We start from the raw sequence: 21,806 nt of genomic DNA on the forward strand, positions 1-21,806 counted from the left end.
ACGTATCAGTGGAAATAGTCTTGCAGCACAGCCAAAAAAAAGTAGGATGAAAGTGGATCGAGAACAGAATACACAAAGTGTACAACACCTCCACAGAATCCACAATACTATACCGAAATTTATCAAGCCACAGTTCTCCCATCACAACTCTGAACTTTTAATCCAATGAAGAACTTGTCACAGTATCACGTGACAAGGATAATTCCTGCCAGATTTTATTTAGTCCCAAGGAATTTTACTGAAGGGCGCTCAATTACAAAACAAAGTTTCCTGCTTAATTATACCATATTCTAACCATAACGATAACTTTCTTCAGAATAGGTTTTACCAATGCTTTGTTTCAGGAGGGATAGTATGGAATATTACAATGCTCAAACAGCCAAATGCTGGAGACATGAAGGATGTCAAGTGATGTACAAAAAATGTTAACCTGCCCTTTCCCATTGAAAGCACAATGTGCATTACTAGAGTTTCACATTCCAAGGGGGCCCCTGTCTTCTCTGTTTTAGTAACAGATCTGTTTTATTACAGCCCCAACTTGTGGAGATGCCTTGGGATCAACCTCGAGCGACATTCAAGGCACAATTACAGGATGTTTGTCGCAGGCCGGCAGGTCAGACAAATGTGAGCTCAACTCTTATTTTGAAAAGCAAAAGGAGGCCAGGATCAGCTCAAAGTCCCACCAACCTCTCTGAAGAAACTGGAGATGAAAAGCTACATTTACACTGCAAAGAGACCAAGATGCTTACTTTGCCCACGAACGCAGTAAAAAGGGTTACCCCAATAACAAACACGTGGAAGAGGCTCAAAACCTATTACGCCAACTGCGCTTTGGGTCTTCTCCGTTAACTCGCCGCCTGTTCTTCCGCATCCTATTGGCTCCGCAAAGCACCTTTAAATGATATGAATGGTGTTTTTTTTTAATGAAAGGCAAGCACGTCATTATTGAAGAACCCATTCAGAACTCCCTTTCGGCCAAGAAAGTATATGGTGAGAGATCAAACAAATTTCCGATGCTGAAGTTTCCGTCCACAGGGACAACGCTTGGCTCCGTGCCCTTCTAGGGGGCCTGGTCCGATGAGGAAGCCATTTGTCAAGCTCAATGTTCATCAATGCAAACTAAATCTTCCAAAGGTGGCCCACATACTCAGGAAACTAGGAACAGGAGTAGGTCACTTGAGCCTGTTCTGTCTGAACTCAGAGAGTTAATTTACAACAGAGTGGCGACTTTGCCTAATTTCACCTCAGAGTCGGCCATGCTGCACACAGATTTGGGGGGGAAGAAAAAGAAAATTCCTCCATCAACAATAGAATGAAGTAAAGCAACTCGGACAGAGTGGAGGTTCTACACGAAGGATCCTAAGCAACGTCCCGGGATTGCGGACGCTCTGTGAATGGGTTGAGAAAGAACAGTAATAACCTGTAAATTTCCGCAGTAATTCCGTGCAGGTTTCCGCCACCATTTCATCGTCGTATCTCTCCATGATGAGGGCTTCTTCTCCACAGATCCAGCCGCTCAGCACGTGCCCGTACCGCTCGGGGGGGTACAGCACATCAAAACTGCAGATCTTCTTGTACCACAGCTCCTCTGGATAAGCGAGGCTCTCGTTTTCCGCATCATCCTCCCAAATAAACTGGATGCTGTTGCACTCGGGACTCCAGAACGGCTCCTCGAATTCCAGGAAGATCTTGTCCGTGGTGCTAATGCCCAGCATCTGGATGGCCGAGATCTTCTCTTCAGGGAGGCGGGGGTGGAACATGGTTTCATGGTACTTTTTCAGCACTCCCAGGGACATGGTCACGATGACATGATCAGCTGGGATCAGCTCACAATCTTCACACTCCACGTAGACCTGATAGCCCTCCTCCTCCTGGCTGTCCAGGTTGTGACTCGGGAACGAGGTGCTGATCAGCTGGATTTCCTTGCTGACCGAGTGGTTCCAGTGAATGTACTTGACTGGCTTGTTCAGCTGGATCACTGATTTGGGGATCTCCCGCGCCAGGATCTCCACTATGTTAATGAAGCCGCTCGGAATGACGTGGTGGGCTCCAGGGATTTCTGTCCACTCACCAAACTCACTAAGGGATACTTCATCCATGCTGTGGCAACTGCTCTCACAGCTTTCAACCTGCCAATGGAAACGAGACACAAGTGAAATCAAGGGAAAGGGAAAAGTCCAGCCCGTACTCCCTCAAACCCAAGCACAGTCATCTTACTGCGATTTCAAGCCCACATTAGAGTGGAAGATCATCATCCTGCTCACTCCTGACTTGTAAACCATGCAAAATCTACCTTGCCATGGTCAAGGGAGACAGGGTGCTGAAGAAGGCACAGTTGCCTTTATTGGTCAGTGCATGGAGCATCAAGTTGCAGCTGTACAGGACATTGGTTAGGCCAAACGATTAACAAGGATGTTGCCAGGACTGAAGGGTTTAAATTACAGGGAGAGGCTGAATAAGCTGGGCTATTTTCTCTGGAGTGTCAGAGGCTGAGGGGTGACCTTATAGAAATCATGAGGGACATGGATAGGATAAATAGACATGGTCTTTTCTCCAAGGTAGGGGACTTCAAAACTAGAGGACATAGGTTTAAGGTGAGAGGGGAAAGATTTAAAGGGACCAAACGGACAACTTTTGCAAACAGATGGTAGTGAGTGTATGGAATGCACTGCCAGAGGAAGTGTTGGAGGCTGGTACAATTACAACATTTAAAAGGCATCTGGATGGATATATGAATAGGAAAGGTTTAGAGGGATATGAGCCAAACATCAGCAAATGGGAATAGATTAATTTAGGATATCTGGTGGATGCAGACGAATTGAACTGAAGGGTCTGCTCTGTGCTGTATGTCTCCATGACTCTAGACTTCTCCCCATTCAATGTCAGATCTGTTCTGCATCAAAATACTTTAACCCCAAAACACAACCCCCAAGTATTCAGCTTGACTGCCTTCCTCCATCTTTCATCACCTACCCTGACTCACCTCCCCACCTCCCTTCTGCATCCCCATGGTTTTCACCTTCCCCAATATGCTAATGGAATCCAACTGACTTTTTCATCATCTCTGCCCAAACCTCTCCCCATAACACATCAATCCCACTTCCCAGGTCAGCTTTCGAGCAGGGAATTATTTTAGCCTTTGGAAGACAATTTTCTCCACATTGTCATTATTTCAAGCTGTTTTTAATTTTCAGTCATTCTTGAAATGTGGCCATCACTGTCTAAGCCAGCAGTTACTGCCCATCCCTAATTGCCCAGAGGGCAGTTAGGAGTCAACCATATCGCTGTGGGTCTGGATTCAGCCAGACCAGGTAAGGATGTCAGATCTCTTTCCCTAATTGGCATTAGTGAACCAGATGGGCTTTTCCAACAATAGCAATGGTTTTTGATCTTCTTGCGATGACCCACATTGGCAGGTTGATGGCAAAGGGATGACAGAGTAAATGCAAGCAGATAGTGTCCCATGGTTGAAATGGCAGAGGAAGGATATAGAGATATTATATGCAAGAGGTTTAGAACGGAGAGCAGGAGATTTATTTCTGTAACACTGAGCACTGTGTGACCATGATATGCATTATCATAGTTAGCAATTGAAGCAGAGACCATGTTAACCTTGAAAATTAGATTACAGCAGTGTTTAAAGGGGAGTCAAATAAAGAGCTTTGGTAAGAGGTAAGTACACAAGATAAGGCCTGTAGGCAATCAAGGGTAACAGGGAAAAGGCACCAAGGTGGGTATGAGGAATGTCACATTGGCCACGAGGCTATTGAGTGGTGGAGAAGGCTTGAGGGGCCTGTTTCTGTAGGTGTAGAAACAGCCTACACCTCTTCCTGCTTCTAATGGGATATCCTGGTGAGGCCAAATGGCCTGTTTATGAAGGGAACAGGAAGAGATCTGCCATTCACCTCCTCCCTCTTGATATAAAAGCTTCAGTGAACAGCTGCTAGCATGGACAGGAGACAGCTGGAGAATTTCACAAAGTCCTGGGATTAATTTATCTTAAGGCATTCCATCGAAATATAACGTGATACGGTATGCTGTGTAACATATTCCCTGGAGGACAGGTAAGGGAGATTGTATAAGTGCAGTTAGTTACACAAATCTTCAGCTTGTAAAGATAATAAGAAAATCTTAGAAATGTATTTTGGTTCTCAATGTTTACTAAAATGGTCTAATTGCTTTCAAAGTATATTTTGTCTTCAACCTGCCTTGATGTTTAAAAAAAATTTAATGCCACACGCAGGCAAAAGTTAATTTATTTTCGCAGTTAGACTTCAAATGCAGCCAAGGCAATTTTCCCACAAGAGCATTTGCGCCATCCTATTTGTTCAGTTGAAAGATCAGCTATCCTTGATATAAAGTGGATGAGCTCATTTCCATGCCACGATCATCCCTCATCCCTGAAGTTTATTAGATTCAGTTTGGGAAGTCAGTATTGCTACTCGAGAGCAGGGAAGGTTAAAGGGAGACTTGACAGAAGTGCCCACACACCATGGGGAGCTTGATAAAGTTAACTGGGGGAAAAAGAAGACTGTTTTCACTAGCAGAAGGGCCAACAACTTGAGAACAGAACTTTAAAGTAACTGGAATAAAAAAGCCAGGGGACAGAGCAAGAGAATTGTGTGGGTAAGTCTGCATTGCCATAAAACGTGATGGAAGCAGTTGCAAGTGTGACCTTTGAAAGGTGATTGGACCTCTCCCTCTCCCTCTCTCCCTCCCTCCCTCTCCCCCTCCCTCTCTCCCCCTCCCTCTCCCCCTCTCCCCCTCCCCCTCTCCCCAGAAGGGAAATTTGCCAGGGCTATGGAGGAAAAAAAATGGAATATGACTCCTCCGAACGTCAGAAGTCACACAACACCAGGTTATCATCCAACAGGTTTATTTGAAATTACAGGCTTTGAGTGCTGCTCCTTTGTCAGGTGAAGTGTTCCACCTGATGAATGAGTGGTGCTCCAAAAACTTGTGATTTCAAATAAACCTGTTGGACTACAACCTGATGTTGTGCGACTTCTGACTTTGTCCACCCCAGTCCAACACCAGCACCTCCACATCATGGTTTCCTTCAAATGTCCCAGCTCAGGCGTGATGGACTAAATGGCCTCATTGCATGTTTTGTGCTCTACTATGTGCTTCCAAAAACAACCCCTACCTTCAAGAATTGCTGAAGCATCGCCAGCTTCAGCTCCTTGGTGATACCTGTGTCCTCGGTATCAGCTTTGAGGCGCTTACGCACCCCACTCCTCGTGAAAACACCAACGCTGTTTTGGCTTTCTTCACCAACTGGCCTTCCCCGTTGGAAGAATTCCTGAGTCAGGTTGTAGACCTACCAAACGATATTAGTCAAGGTCAAAAACCTATATCAACAGTAACCTGGTGAAGGAAAATAGCATCTTGCATAAGTGTAATAAAAATGAGAAAGGGCCAACATTGGGTTGGGCAGCATCTTTGGAGAGAAACAGAGTTAAACATCTCAGGCCAATGATTTTTCACTAGAACACAAGGAAGAGTACAATGGAAGAGTTTTGGAGCCAAAGGGGGAAGGGGTAGGAAGAACAAAGTGAAAAAATCTGCAATTGGGCGATTCCCTAACAAAATATTTTATAATGGCCCAGCCCAAGAGATTGGTAATGGGTATAGTAAAGAAACAAAGGTGATGTACAGATGAAGTGCAGTCAATAATAAAGCAGCCTTTTGAAGACAACAGGAAGAGATAAAGGTTAAAAAAAAAAGCCAACTGATGTAGAACAAAAAACACAAATGGCATATGATGGAGGATGTGATGGCGTCCCTTGAGTTTGCATTGAAGATTCATTGGAACAATGTAGCAGGCCATGGACAGAAAGAAGGAGCATGCTATATAATTAAAACAATAGGCTCTAGGAAGCTTGGGGAGCTGCCTCAATTCTGAACAGAAATGCTGCATAAAGCAATCGTCCAAAATGGAGTTGACTATAACATGAACAGATATCAAATACAAGATACCAACTTGAAAGATGGACATGTACAATACAAGTTCATGATATTATTTAATTGGCATTTCTACATTGTGTGTGTTAAGGAATGAAGGAAATAGTTTTCATTTCATTTTTGAGTTCTGCAAGTAGCGCAGAGTGTTTTGAACCTTTGTTATTTGCATTTAGATTAGGTCTTTAAAGCCCTTGAGGACTGCATTAGTAACAGGAGTAGAAGAGAGAGAAAAGCAGAAGACAATGGGGCATCCAGTAATGCAGGAAACTAAGAACAGGAACAAGTTCAGTTAGAAAGGTAGCACTCAGGTATCTTTCAGAGAGAAGTAGGTCATTCAGAAAGAGACAGGGTCTTTAGCAGCAATGCAACTTCAGCAGTCTTCAAAACTTCAGAGCTGGGGAAAAAGTCCCGAGTCGCTGAAGAGAAAACAAGAGACAGAAAACTGTTACAAGCTGACTCCATGAAAAGTTAATTTGCTTACTCTGAAAGTGTTTAGAAGTTACAAGTTGTCATTTAATTATGCAGAACTTCAGCATTGCTGGAAAAGACACATTTTATTGAAGCTTTTTATCCTATTGTGCTGATGAGTGCAAGCTTAAAAACTTTGACAAAATGTTTTTTTTTCCTCAAAGTCAGTGTGAAGAAAGCTCCAGCAACCAATTACTGTCATTCCAACTCAACGAGGAACTGCAGGCAGGATGACCCATCATTGAGATGTGAGCGTCTGTAAGATTGTTGTTGAGGATAAAAGGGTTGAATCTTTATTTTGATATTTCTGATATTGAAAGTAAGATCAATTCAATTCATTCTTGCAAAGTGGAACATAGTTCATGTACTTCTTTTAAGTGATAAACTCTGATGTTCTTTTGTTAAAAAATACACTGCCAGGCTCTTGCAAAGGTGTTCAGTAACTGGCCAACATAAAATATAGTCTATTAAACCAGTTCACACTGGGATCTGACTTGTCCAGAATGACCATCAACTGAGAACATACACATTTCAATTGTGGAAGTAGTGTAGATGGTGAGATTGGAGAAGTTAAGAGACAGGTGTTACTTTTCCTGAGTTTGCCAGAAAGTGCGATTGAGAAGGCAGGGCGGGGCTGAACTGGTCGATCACACAGAATCAGCTGACTACAGCCGCAGCAATATATATGGATCTTCTTACTCACCATTGTCTTGTTCTCAACAGATTGGTCAACATTGTAAAGTAATAACTGTACTCATTCCGAGATGCCATAGGCCAATTGCATAGTGACAGACTGTTCTTACATGTCCTCAAGGACATTAGTGGGCCAATATAATCTCAAGTATGATATGATCCACATTTCAACATTTTTCAACATTGACGGCTCCAATCAAGTTGCAAGGCGATTCTGCTTTTCAAAATGCAAATCGGAAGAGGCAATTGGAAGGACGGGCCTCTCAGGAAGTCCCTGGCATGCGGTAAAAGACACCGAGCATTCCCATCCTACCAGACTGCACTCCTCCTGATGCTCCAGTAGGGCTTTGGCAACTTTAACCCCTCTACTGAGAGTGTTCTGGAATGCAGAATCACCCCTTCTAAAGCATAGCAACAAAATTGATTGGAAATGTTCAGCCTTCAAATGATAAACCCCATAGCTTGAAATCCAGAAGAAATGCATAGAGTTGTGCACAGGATATTTATGAAAGATATAGTCCCACCTCGTTGTATACATCGCTGAATTCCTCAACGACATCCTTAGGTATTCTCTGCCCACTGCTGGTGCAGTAGTGTGCCACTCCATTCCGAGAGTAGAGACTGATGCGGCCAATGCTTCGCTCCCGATCTGTAGTTTCTTCAAGGAGACCATGGTCTTCTGCTAGCTGATAAATCGGGTTCCCATGAGCACCGTGAATCCAAGTTGCCCCAAGGTCAAATGTAGCACAGCCTGAGCAAAGAATATTGTATATATACAGATATCATTTTATTTTTTATAAAATGAAACATGTGGCAACAGAAGCAGAGGAAAATCTGTTATAAGCAGTAAGCATTTAGTATCAGGAATGCATTGCCGGAGAGTGAGATGGAGGCAGGGTCAATCGAGGCTTTCAATAGGGCATCAGACCACTACCTAGAAGAGAACATTGTGCAGAATTCTGGGGAAAAGGCAGAATGTTGGCACCAGGTAAAGGGCTCTTTCAGAGAGCTTTTGCAGACATGATGGGCCAAATGGCCTACTTGGGGTCTGCAATGCTTGTAAAGTTTGTACTGTGGTCACATACAAAATACAAATTAAAATAAAAATAAAAGAACTGCAGATGCTGGAAAGCTGAAACAAAAATCAGCATCGCTGGAGAAACTCATGAGGTCCGGCAGGATCTGTGGAGAGAAAGCAGAATTAACATTTGGGTCAGGGACCATTCTTCAGAACAGAACTGCTTTCTCTCCACAACTGCTGCCAGTCCTGCTAAGTTGATGCCGTAATTTCTGTTTTTGTATAAAATAAACAAGCATTCTTGTTGGAGAACAGAAGAAAAATCAGTCTCCCTTAGTGAGTAATTTGAAAAGGATGTTATGTGGAAACGTAACATTTTTCTATTCATTTGTAAGATGTGAGCACCATTGACGATGTCAATATTTGTTGTCTATCCCTACCCACCCGGGGAAAGTGGTGGTGAGTCCTGAACTATTGCTATTCAGCCATGATCTCACTGAACAGAATTACCAATCCTTGTGGTCTTCTAGTCTATGCATATGGAAGAGGACACAGCACTAATGTAAAACACTGCGACTGCCAAATGATCATTCTGTGTGAGGCCCAACAGGAACATCCCACATATTTATCATTCTGTGAGGATTCATCATACAAAGAGAATTGCTCTCCTGATTCAAGCAAAACTGTTGGTATTTTTTTTCAACAATATATGCTGTTGCATTGTCTTGGATTGTCTTAGAACTTTGGAGAAAAAAAAAGGACAAAACATCAGCACTTTTAAAAGACAGAGGAACAGACAAAGGCAGCGCATGGTCAGGTCAGCGCAAGATAGAGAGAGAGAGAGAGAGAGAAACCCACACAGTGAACTGACACCACAGTGAACCTGCACAGTTACTGCCTTTGCTGTTTGAATTCATGTATCGCTGGACATTGGAGTACATCTGGGAAAATGAACAAACAGTGAAATTCACAACTAATCTAGGAGGAACCTGATTGGGAGAGGTCACAGCACAGAAACGGGGATAAGTGAAGATTTTTAAGTGTGGCCCTACAGTAAGTCTGCAGTAGTGAGTAGAGTGGATTCTTTGTTGATTATATGTTTTATTGAGATATGTCCCTGAATTAAACTTAAAAATATCAGCCATAAGTATTAAGTTAGCCTGGAGCAGCATTTTATAGAGGAATAAGACAGTGCTATATTCTGGGTCTGTAGATTGAAAGAAGCGAAAATGGCCTTTAGTAGAGTGATATGCTCTTCTTGTTGGGTATGGGAGCTTAGGGAGAGTCTATGTGTTACTGAGGATTATATCTGCAATAACTACCATTGGTTGTGAATCCTATCAGATCAAATGGATCGGTTGGAGAGACAATTAGAGGCAATGGGGAATTTACAAGAGCAAGGAGATGTGATGGAAGGTAATTATAGGAAGGGGGAAAAGTTGCAATACAGGAAAGCTAACAGAGGTAGGCAGTCAGTGCAAGAGCCTTCTGTGGCTATCTCCATTTCAAAAAAGAAAACGTGGGGGGGCAGAGGGTGATGGATTCTCAGGGGAATGTCGCAACAGCCAAGTTTCTGGTATTGAGACTGGCTCTAGTGCAATGAGGAGTACGTCAGGTTCCAAGAGATCAATTGTGTTCGGGGACTCTCGTGTCCGAGGCACAGACAGACATTTCAGTGGCCAGCAGCGAAAAATCAGAATAGTCTGTTGCCTCCCTGGTGCCAAGATCAAGGATGTCTCAGGGATGGTGCAGAATGTTCTCAACGGTGAGAGGGACCAGCAGGAGGTCATTGTACACATTGGAACAAATGGCACAGCAAGGGAAAAGATGAGAAAGTTAGGCAGGAATTTAAAAAGGAAGTCTCTTTGGGGAGAGAGAGGAGCTGACGTTTCGAGTCTAGCTGACCCTTTGTCAAAGCTGTGTGCAAGTACGGTGGCACAGTGGTTAGCACTGCTGCCTCACAGCGCCAGAGACCCGGGTTCAATTCCTGACTCAGGCGACTGACTGTGTGGAGTTTGCACGTTCTCCCCGTGTCTGCGTGGGTTTCCTCCGGGTGCTCCGGTTTCCTCCCACAGTCCAAAGATGTGCAGGTCAGGTGAATTGGCCAGGATAAATTGCCCCTAGTGTTAGGCAAGGGGTAAATGTAGGGGTATGGGTGGGTTGCGCTTCAGCGGGTCGGTGTGGACTTGTTGGGCCGAAGGGCCTGTTTCCACACTGTAAGTAATCTAATCTAAAAAAAAAGTCCTCAAGAGTAGTAATATCTGGAGTTCTCACAGTGCTGCAAGGTAGTGAGGGGAGGCAAACGAGGATAGAGGAGATAAATGAGTGGCTGAGGAGCTGGTGCAGGGGAGAAGGGTTCATATTTTTGGATCATTGGAATCTCTTCTGGGATAGAAGTGACCTGTATAAGAAGGACGGATTGGAAGGGTTCTAATATTCTGGCAGGGAGATTTGCTAGAGATGCTCGGGAGGATTTAGCTATTAAGGTTGGGCGGCGGGGGGGGGGGCGATCTCAGGGAGATGGTGAGGAAAGAGATCAATCTGAGACTGGTACAATTGAGAAAAGAAGCGGGTCAGGCAGTCAGGGCAGGTCAGGCAGCATCCAAGGAGCAGGAGAATCCTGTCAGGGTGAAAGGAAAGGCTGGTAGTTATAGGGAATGCTGGATGACTAAAGAAATTGGAGGGTTTGTTTAAAAAAAGAAGGAAGCATATGTAAGGTATAGACAGGATAGATCGAGTGAATCCTTAGAAGAGTATGCTTGAGTGAAAAATCAGGAGGGCAAAAAGGGGACTTGAGATAGCTTTGGCAAATAGATTTAAGGAGAATCCAAAGGGTATTTACAAATACATTAAGGTCAAAAGGGTAACTAGGAAGAGAATAGGGCCCCTCAAAGATCAGCAAGGCAATCTTTGTGTGGAGCCACAGAAAATGGAGGAGATACTAAACGAGTATTTTGCATCAGTATTTACTGTGGAAAAGGATACGGAAGATATAGACTGTGGGGAAATAGATGGTGACAAGTTGCAAAATGTCCAGATTGTAGAGGAGGGAGTGCTGGATGTCTTGAAATGGATAAAGATGGATAAATCCCCAGGACCTGATCAGGTGTACCCGAGAACTCTGTGGGAAGCTGGAGAAGTGATTGCTGGGCCTCTTGCTGAGATATTTGTATCATCGATAGTCACAGGTGAGGTTCCAGAAGATTGGATAGGATGTACATGTATTTGGAAAGGCAAGGACTGATTAAAGATGGCCAACATGGCTTTGTGCGTGAGAAATCATGTCTCACAAACTTGACTAAGTTTTTTGAAGAAGTAACAAAGCAAATTGATGAGGGTAGAGCAGTAAATGTGATCCATAGGGACTTCAGCAAGATGTTCGACAAGGTTCCCCATGGAAGACTGACTAGCAAGGTTAGATCTCATGGAATACAGGGAGAATTAGCCATTTGGATACAGAACTGGCTCAAAGATAGAAGACAGAGGGTGGTGGTGGAGGGTTGGAGATTGGAGACCTGTGACCAGTGGAGTGCCACAAGGATCGGTGCTGGGTCCTCTACTTTTTGTCATTTACATAAATGATTTGGATGCGAGCATAATAGGTACAGTTATTAAGTTTGCAGATGACACCAAAATTGGAGGTGTAGTGGACAGCAAAGAGGGTTACCTCAGATTACAACAGGATCTGGACCAGATGGGCCAATGGGCTGAGAAGTGGCAGATGGAGTTTAATTCAGATAAATGTGAGGTGCTGCATTTTGGGAAAGCAAATCTTAGCAGGACTTATACACTTAATGGTAAGGTCCTAGGGAGTGTTGCTGAACAAAGAGACCTTGGAGTGCAGGTTCATAGCTCCTTGAAAGTTGTGTCGCAGGTAGATAGGATACTGAAGAAGGTGTTTGGTATGTCTTCTTTTATTGGTCAGAGTATTGAGTACAGGAGTCGGGAGGTCATGTTGCAGCTGTACAGGACATTGGTTAGGCCACATAAAAGAGACCTAAGGGGCACAGTGGGTGATACGTGTATGGAATGAGCTGCCAGAGGAAGTGGTGGAGGCTGGTACAATTGCAACATTTAAGTGGCATTTGGATGGATATATGAATAGGAAGAGTTTGGAAGGATATGGGCCGTGTGCTGGCAGGTGGGACTAGATTGGGTTGGGATATCTGGTCATCATGGACCGAAGGGTCTGTTTCCATGCTGTATGTCTCTATGACTCTAAATTAAGGGTTTGGTTAAGAAAAAGAAGGAAGCATATGTCAGGGATAGACTGAATAAATCCTGAGGAGAGTAGAAAGGCATTAGGAGTATACTTAGGAGGGAAATCAGGAGGGCAATAAGGGGAAATGAGATAGCTTTGCCAAACAGGATTAAGAAGAATCCAAAGGTTTTTACAAATAAATTAAGGACAAAAGGTTAACTAGGGAGAGAATATCAAGATGGCCTTTGTCTCGAGCCGAAGAAGATGAGGGAGATACTAAATGAGTATTTTGCATCAGTATTTAATGTAGAAAAGCATATGGAAGATAGAGAATGTAGGGAAATAGATGGCAACATCTTGGAAAATGTCCAGATTACAGAGGACAAAGTGCTGGATGTCCTAAAATAGGACAAGTGGATAAATCCCCAAGACCTGATCAGATGTACCCGAGAACTCTGTGGGAAGCTAGAGAAGTGATTGCTGGGCCTCTTGCTGAGAAATTTGTATTATCGATAGTCACAGGTGAGATGCCCGAGACTGAAGGTTGGCTATCGTGGTGCCACTGTATAAGAAGGATGGTAAGGACAGGTCGTGGAATTATAGACCAGTGAGCCCGACGTTGGTGGTGGGCAAGTTGTTGGAGGGAATCCTGAGGAACAGGGTGTCCATGTATTTGGAAAGGCAAGGACTGATTTGGAACAGTCAACATGCCTTTGTGCATGGGAAATCATGTCTCACAAACTTGATTGAGTTTTTGAATAAGTAAAAAAGGATTGATGAGGGCAGAGTGGAGGACATGATCTATATGGACCTCCATCAGATGTTTGAAAAGGTTCCCCATGGGAGACTGATTAGCAAGGTTAGATCTCATGGTATACAGGGAGAACTCGCCATTTGGATATAGAACTGGCTCAAAGGTAGAAGACAGAGGGTGGTGGTGGAGGGTTGTTTTTCAGACTGGAGGCCTGTGACCAGTGGATTGCCACAAGGATCGGTGCTGGGCCCTCTACTTTTTGTCATTTACTAAATGATTTGGATATGAACATAAGAGGTACAGTTAGTAAGCTTGCAGATGACAAAATTGGAGGCGTTGCGGACAGTGATGAAGCTTATCTCAGATTACAACTGGATCTTGATCAGATGGGTCAATGGGCTGAGAAGTGGCAGATGGAGTTTAGTTTATATAAATGCGAGGTGCTGCACTTTGGGAGAGCAAATCTTAGCAGGACTTATACATTTAATAGTAAGTTTCTACGGAGCATTGCTGAACAAAGAGACCTTGGAGTGCGGATTCATGGCTCCTTGAAAGCAGAGTCAAAATTGGTAGATAGGATAGTGAAGAAGGCGTTTGGTATGCTTTCCTTTATTGGTCAGAGTATTGAGTACAGGAGTTGGGAGGTCATGTACTTACTGTACAGGACATTGGCAAGGCCACTGTTGGAACATTGTGTGCAATTCTGGTCTCCTTCCTATCGGAAAAATGTTCTAAAACTTGAAAGGGTTCAGAAAACGAGTAACAAGGATATTGCCAGGGTTGGAGAATTTGAGCTACAGGAAGAGGCTGAACAGGCTGGGGCTGTTTTCCCTGGAGTATCAGAGGCTGAGAGGTGACTTTATAGAGGTTTACAAAATCATGAGGGTCATGGATAGCATAAATAGACAAAGTATTTTCCCTGGGGTGGGGGAGTCCAGAACTAGAGGGCATAGGTTTAGGGTGAGAGGGGAAAGATATAAAAGAGACCTAAGGGGCAACTTTTTCATGTAGAGGTGGTATGTGTATGGAATGAGCTGCCAGAGGAAGTGGTGGAAGCTGGTACAATTTAAAAGCCATTTGGATGCGTATCTGAATAGGAAGGGTTTGGAGGAATATGGGCCGGGTGCTGGCAGGTGGGACTAGATTGGGTTGGGATATCTCGTTCGCATGGACGGGTTTGACCGAAGGGTCTGTTTCCATGCTGTACATCTCTATGGCTCTATGACTCTATTAATCTTGCGCAATTGTTGCAATGATGGTAAGATTGATATTTTGGGAGAATGAGACTGATCGGCAGTAAGGAATTCTTCAACCAAATGTAAGTTGTTAATTTGTTTGGAACGGTTGTTAACTCTGACTTTTAAAGCGAGCTTTCAAACAGCTTCAGCTTCATTAAGTCTAGCTGTGGGTAACTCTCGCACCAGTGAATCAGCAGGTTTGGGTTCAAGCTTCACACTAAAGACAACAGTATATCATTCACACTAATATTTCAGTGCAGTACTGAGGGGATCCTGGTCTGTTGGAGTCATAGAGATGTACATTATGGAAACAGACATCTCAGTCCAACTTTTCTATGCCAAGCAGATATCCTAAATTAATCTAGTCTCATTTGCCAGCACTTGGCCCATATCCCAATTAACCCTTCCTATTCATCTACCCGTCCAAATCCCTTTCAAATGTTGCAATTGTACCAGCCTCCACCACCTCCTCTGGCATCTCATTCCACACACGTAACACCCTCTGTATGAAAACATTGCCTCTTAGGTCTCTTTAAAAATCTTTCCCCTCTCACCTTAAAACTAAGCTTCCTTGTTTTGGACTCGCCTACCCTGAGAAAAAGACTTTGTCTATTCACCCTATCCAAGCCTCTCACGGTTTTATAAACCCTTATAACGTCTTCCCTCAGCTTCTGACACTCCAGGGAAAATAGCCCCAGCCTATTCAGCCTCTCCCTATAACTCAAACCCTCCAACCCCGGCAATATCCTTGTCAATCTCTTCTGAACCCTTTCACATTTCACAACATCTTTTTTTTTTTAAAAACAGGGAGACCAGAATTGCATGCAGTATTCCAAAAGTGACTTAACCAATGTCCTGAACAACCACAACACTACTTCGCAACTCCTATAAGCAATGCACTGATCATGAAGGCAAGCATGCCAAACCTCTTCTTCATTACCCTCTCTACCTATTTAGGAGCTATGAACCTGCACTCCAAAGTCTCCTTGTTCAGCAACACTCCCTTGGACCTTACCACTAAGTCCTGCCCTGATTTGCCTTTCTGAAATGCAGCACTTATCTAAATTAAACTGGGCAGACTTTCAGATGTGATGTTAAACCAAGGCCTTTCGTGTTTTCATGACCTTTTTATCATTTTGCCAGAGACAAAGCAAGGGTCCATCCTCAGTGTCCTGGCTGAAGACAATTTTAAAAACATATTATTATTTCATTGCTGTTTGTGGCAGCATACGGTACATAAATTGGCTGCTGTGTTTTCTACATGACAACATGTCAATACAGTTTTACTGGTACCATGAAAGGTGCGAAAGAAATGAAAGATATTCATTCAAAGATCCTTTCCATTCTGGTTTAATACTAGATTAAAAGCAACGCATGATCTCAGGACAGGTACTGTACCATTGCACACACACCATACTTTGGCTGAGAAAATACAGCTACACGTGATATTATTAGGCAGGGCAGTAGAGTTTACAATATTCGTTGTGGACAGTTTTCTAGTTTCTCCTTCTCTTCCACCGGCTTTTAAAATAAACAGAAAAATTCAAGAATATAAGAATGAGGAGCAAGAGGAGGCCATTCAGCCCCTCGATCCTGCCCCACCATTTAACACTATCTTGGCTAATCTTCTGTCTCAACTCCTCTTTCCCAATTGCTCCCCAAATCCTTCAATTTTCTGAGATCCAAATACCTCTTAGCTCTAGTTTTAAACGCATGAAATGATAAAGCATCCATGAACCTCAGGGACAGAAAATTCCAAAGGTTCACAATTCTTTGAACGATTCGATTTCTCCTCATCTCAACCCTAAAGGTTCACCTGATGATCTTCTACGGCTGTGTTCCTCACCCCCCCCCCCCCCCCCCCCCACCACCCCCGTCAATGTTCAAGCTCGACAGTCAGATGAAATAACCTGTCATTGTTTACCCTGTCAAGCCCCTTCAGAATCTTGCATGGTTACAGCTTGTTCTCCCAAATTCCAGAAAGTATGGAGCCAACCTCCCACTTTAAAACAACCTTCTCCTCCCAGCTACCAAACCCAATAAACCTTTACTGCACACCTCATTCCTTGCATACAGAGACCAAAAATGTGCCCAATACGTCTTTCAATTTTAGCCACTTTTCTTTATTGCAAGAGGATTGGGGTACAGGAATAAAGGGGACAAAATTTTTTTTCCTTCCTATAACTTCAAGCTAACATTTTGTGTTCCTTCTATAAGTGCACTGAAATCCCTCTGAATATCAAGAACAAAGAACATTACAGCACAGGAACAGGCCGTTTGGCCCTCAAAGCCTGCGCTGATCCACATCTTCTATCTAAACCTGCCATCTGGTTTCTAAGAATTTGTATCCCTTCAGTCTCTGCCATTTATGCCTGGTGATGGGTGAGTGCCGAACCAGAGGACACAGTTTAAAAGTACGGGTTAGACCATTTAGAACAGAGATGAGGACACACTTCACCCAGAGAGTGGTGGCTGTGTGGAATGCTCTGCCCCAGAGGGCAGTGGAGGCCCAGTCTCTGGATTAATTTAAGAAAGAGTTGGATAGAGTTCTCAAGGATAGTGGAATCAAGGGTTATGGAGATAAGGCAGGAACAGGATACTGATTAATGATGATCAGCCATGATCATATTGAATGGTGGTGCAGACTCGAAGGGCAGAATGGCCTACTCCGACACCTAATTGTCTACGAGAGGTCTTACGAGGAAAGGCTGAGGGACTTGAGGCTGTTATCGTTGGAGAGAAAAAGGTTGGGAGGTGACTTAATAGAGACATATAAGATAATCAGAGGGTTAGATAGGGTGGACAGGGAGAGCCTTTTTCCAAGAATGGTGACGGCGAGCACGAGGGGCATAGCTTTAAATTGAGGGGTGATAGATATAGGACAGATGTCAGAGATAGTTTCTTTACTCAGAGTGGTAAGGATATGGAATGCTTTGCCTGTAAAGGTAGTAGATTTGCCAACTTTAAGGACATTTAAGTCGTCATTGGACAAGCATATGGACGTACATGGAATTGTTTAGGTTAGATGGGCTTCAGATTGGAATGACACGTCGGCGCAACATCGAGGGCCGAAGGGCCTGTACTGCGCTGTAATGTTCTATGTTCTATACATCTGTCTAGATACATCTCAAACAGCGCTATCATTCCCGCCCTGACCTCCTCTGCTGGCAATGCCCCAGGCATCCACCACCTTCTGTGTGAAGAACTTTCCAAGTATATTTCCCCTAAACTTTCCCCCTCTCACTTTGAACTCATGATCCCTAGTAACTGAGTCCTCCACTCTGGGAAAAAGTTTCCTGCTTTCCACCCTATCTATACCATTCACGATTTTGCAGACCTCGATCAGGTCCCTCCCTTAATCCCTCCTTTTCAATGAAAATAATCATAATCTATTCAACCTCTCCTCATAGCTCGCACCCTCCACACCAGGCAACATCCTGATGTACCTCCTCTGCACTCTGTCCAAAACATCCACACCCTTTTGGTAATGTGGCGACCAGAACTGTATGCATTATTCCAAATGTGGCCAAACCAAACTCTTATACAATTGTAATATGACCTGCCAACTCTTGTACTCAATATCACATCCAATGAAGGAAAGCATGCCGTATGCCTTCTTGACCACTTTACTGACCCGTGTTGCCACCTTCACCAAAGATACAGAAGCCTAAACACACACACACCAGTCAGTTTCAGAACAGTTCCTTACTGTTGTTAGAATACTTAATGGACTCCCAAACTCATAACATTCACCTATACAAGTGTTTTTGTTTTTGCTGCTGTTTACCTATTATTTACTATCTATGTTACTTAACTCTGCAATCTACCTGTATTGCTCGCAAGACAAAGCTTTTCACAGTGCCTCATTACACGTGACAATAAATTAAATTTAATTCAATTCAATATACCTGAACACCCAGATCTTTCTGTACAACAATTTTCCCCAGGACTCTCCCATTTACTATATACTTCGCTCTGGAATTGCATTTTCCAAAATGCATCACCTCGTATTTGTCTGGATTGAACTCCATCTGCCATTTCTCTGCCCAACTCTCCAATCTATCTATATTTGGCTATATTCTCTGACAGTCCCCTTCACTATCTACTACTCCACCAATCTCACTGTCATCTGCAAACTTGCTAATGAGGGAATCTACACCTTCCTCCAGCTCATTTATGTACATCACAAACAAGAGTGGTCCCAGCACGGATCCCTGTAGAACACCACTGGTCACAGGTCTCCATTTTGAGAAGCTCCCTTCCACAAATACTCTCTGTCCCCTGTTGCCCAACCAGTTGTCTATCCATCTAACTATTTCACCTTCTTAATCAGCCTATCATGGGGAACCTTATCAAATGCCTTACTAAAGTCCATGTATATTACATCTATATCCCTTCCTTCATCAATCAACTTTATCACCTCGTCAAAGAATTCTATTAGGTTTGTAAGACACAAACTTCCCTGCACAAAACCATGCTGCCTGTCACTGATAAGCCCATTTTCTTCCAAATGGGTATATATCCTATCCCTTAGTATCTTCTCCAGTAGCTTCCCGACCACTGATGTCAGGCTCACAGGTCTGTAATTACCTGGATTATTCTGCTATCCTTTTAATCAAGGGGACAACATTAGCAATTCTCCAGTCCTCTGGGACCGTTCCCGTTTTCAAGGATGCTGTAAAGATACCTGTTAAAGCCCCAGCTATTTCCTCTCTCGCTTCCCTCAGTAACCTAGGATAGATCCCATCCAGAACTTGGGACTTTGCCACCTTAATGTCTTTAAGAATACTCAACACTTCCTCCCTTCTTATGCCAACTTGACCTAGAGTAATCAAAGATCTGTCCCTAACCTCAACATCTGCCATGTTTCTCTGCTAGGTGAATACCGATACAAAGTACTCATTAAGAATCTCACCCATTTTCTCTGATTCCATGCATATCTTTCCTCCTTTGTCCTTGAATGGGCCAACCCTTTCTCTAGTTACCCTCTTGCTCCTGATATATGAATAAAAAGCTTTGGGGTTTTCATTAACCCTGCTTGCTAAGGATATCTCATGACCTCTTTTAGCCCTCTTAATTCAAGATTTGCAATTTCCTGGTCATTTTTTTAAAAAAAAGACTTTGCTGTCTATTATTACCAGCAAAGTGAATATCCTCACACTTCCCTGCTTTATACTTTATTGGTCACTTTTCCGCCCACTCGCTTAAATGTTCACAATCCCTTTGAAACCTCTGCATCCTCCTAACAGTTTACACTCAGTGTAGACTTCTTGATCTCTTCACCTAAGTCATCAATAAAGATTGTAAATAAATGAGGCCACAGCACTGATCCTTACAGTACTCCATGAGGCATGGCCTTATGTCCTTCACTTCCAGTCTGCTGACCAATCACAGATAATAATTCATTGCCACTCTTAGATTGGCCTTCAATACACCTATTTACATAACACTATAGAAAATACATGGTTGAGTCTAACATGTGTTGACAATGACCAAGTATCCATTATGTCCAGAAGCTTCTTCTTTACATTGTAAGGCTGGAATCTCAATCTTTCCTTTAAAATTGTGGACATTCAGCCCATTGAGTCCACACTGACCCTCTGAAGAGTATCCCACCCAGACCCACCCTGAAACCCTGCATTTTCCATGGCTAATCCACCTAGCCGACACATCCCTGGGCACTTCAGGCAATTTAGCAAAGCCAATCAGCCTAACCTACACATCTTTGGAGTGTGAGAGGAAACCAGAGCACCCCAGAGGAGACATATGCAGATATGGGAAGAATGTCTGTGTGGAGTTTGCACAGTTGCACAAGGGTAGTGCAACTGTGCAAACTCCACCTGCTTTAAGGTGATTGAGTTATTGTAGTTAAAGATGTCAGAGAGGAAGTGATTTATAAGGGGAGTCTGCATTGAGATGATAAATTTGGAATTCCAGTTAAACTGGTGAGATGCTTCGAAGTAATGTTTGTCAGCATCAGGAGTGCACTAAGTGGGTGTAGAGTCAACTGAGATCTGACTCAAATTTCACAACAGAAAAGTCAGCCATATGGCCCAACTCAGCTATGCTGGTGTTTATGCTTCACACAAGTAGACAGGCAGGGACAGGCAGGGTGGGAATGTTGTGCCAGGGAGCCTCATTCTCAGCATCTCCACCCACTCAACCTTACCTGGAACTATCAGCAGAGCCTTGGACTCCATTTTCTCCTTCCTATACTCAGTTTCCTGTATTCTCCTTCCTGTATTTAACCATATTTCATTTACTGCTACCACATGGAGAAGTGCAGTTGTAATATTTCATTTTTAAACCACTCTCTGGGTAAAACGGTTTCTCCTGAATTCCATTTTATTTTATCACTATGTTATATTTGTGATTCCTGTATTTAGGAGAAAATAAAATGGGCATCTGGATGGGTATATGCATAGGAAGAATTTAAGAGGGTGATATGGGCCACGTCATAGAGTCATAGAGATGTATAGCACGGAAACAGGCCCTTCGGTCCAACCCATCCATGCCAACCAGATATCCCAACCCAATCTAGTCCCACCTACCACCACACGGCCCATATCCCTCCAAACCCTTCCTATTCATATACCCATCCAAATGCCTCTTAAATGTTGCAATTGTACCAGCTTCCATCACTTCCTCTGGTAACTTATTCTATACACTTACTACCCTCTGCGTGAAACAGTTGCCCCTTTGGTCTCTTTTATATCTTTCCCCTCTCACCCTAAACCTATGCCCTCTAGTTCTGGACTCCCCCACCCCAGGGAACAGACTTTGTCTATATCTTATCCATGCCCCTCATGATTTTATAAACTTCTATAAGGTCATCCCTCAGCCTCCAATGCTCCAGGGAAAACAGCCCAGCCTATTCAACCTCTCCCTATAGCTCAAATCTGCTAACCCTGGCTACATCCTTGTAAATCTTTTGTGAACCCTTTTAAGTTTCAGAACATGTTTCCGATAGGAAGGAGACCAGAATTGCAATATTCCAAAGTGGCCTAACCAATGTCCTGTACAGCCGCAACATGACCTCCCAACTCCTGGACTCAATACTCTGACCAATAAAGGAAAGTATACCAAATGCCTTCTCAGCCCATTGGCCCATCTGATCAAGATTTCGTGCTGGCAAATGGGACTAGGTTAGGTTATGGTATCTGATCAGCATGGATGAGTTAGACCGAAGGGTCTGTTTCCGTGCTGTACATCTCTATGACTCTAAGTAACAGTTTCAAGGGATCAAAAAATGATAATTTCACAAGTCGCTTTCTTTTCATGGAAAGCTCACAGGAACTGTGGGAAATAGAATCCCTACAGTCTGAAAACAGGCCATTTGGCCCAACAAGTCCACATCAACCATCCAAAGAGTAACCCATCCTGACCTGTTCCCCAAACTAATGCATCTAATCCACATATCCCTGAACATAATGGATAATTTAGCGTGGTGAATTCACCTAACCTGCACAC

General features: G+C 43.5%; 1 protein-coding gene across 2 annotated transcripts in view; it reads right to left on the reverse strand.

Annotated features, from left to right (window-relative positions):
• smox (spermine oxidase) overlaps nt 1-21,806 on the reverse strand; it is a 44,982-nt gene that overhangs the window by 7,768 nt on the left and 15,408 nt on the right. The window contains exons 3-5 of one of the 2 annotated variants that reach the window (XM_060841120.1): nt 7,650-7,876; nt 5,147-5,320; nt 1,421-2,129 (exon numbers count right to left, since the gene is read on the reverse strand). In XM_060841120.1, the coding sequence (XP_060697103.1) occupies nt 1,421-2,129; nt 5,147-5,320; nt 7,650-7,876 (1,110 nt within the window). The remainder of the gene's footprint in view (nt 1-1,420; nt 2,130-5,146; nt 5,321-7,649; nt 7,877-21,806) is intronic. The other variant, XM_060841206.1, reaches the window with a different exon arrangement.

Source organism: Hemiscyllium ocellatum, chromosome 1 (assembly GCF_020745735.1).
Source record: "Hemiscyllium ocellatum isolate sHemOce1 chromosome 1, sHemOce1.pat.X.cur, whole genome shotgun sequence".
Lineage (NCBI taxonomy): Eukaryota > Metazoa > Chordata > Chondrichthyes > Orectolobiformes > Hemiscylliidae > Hemiscyllium > Hemiscyllium ocellatum.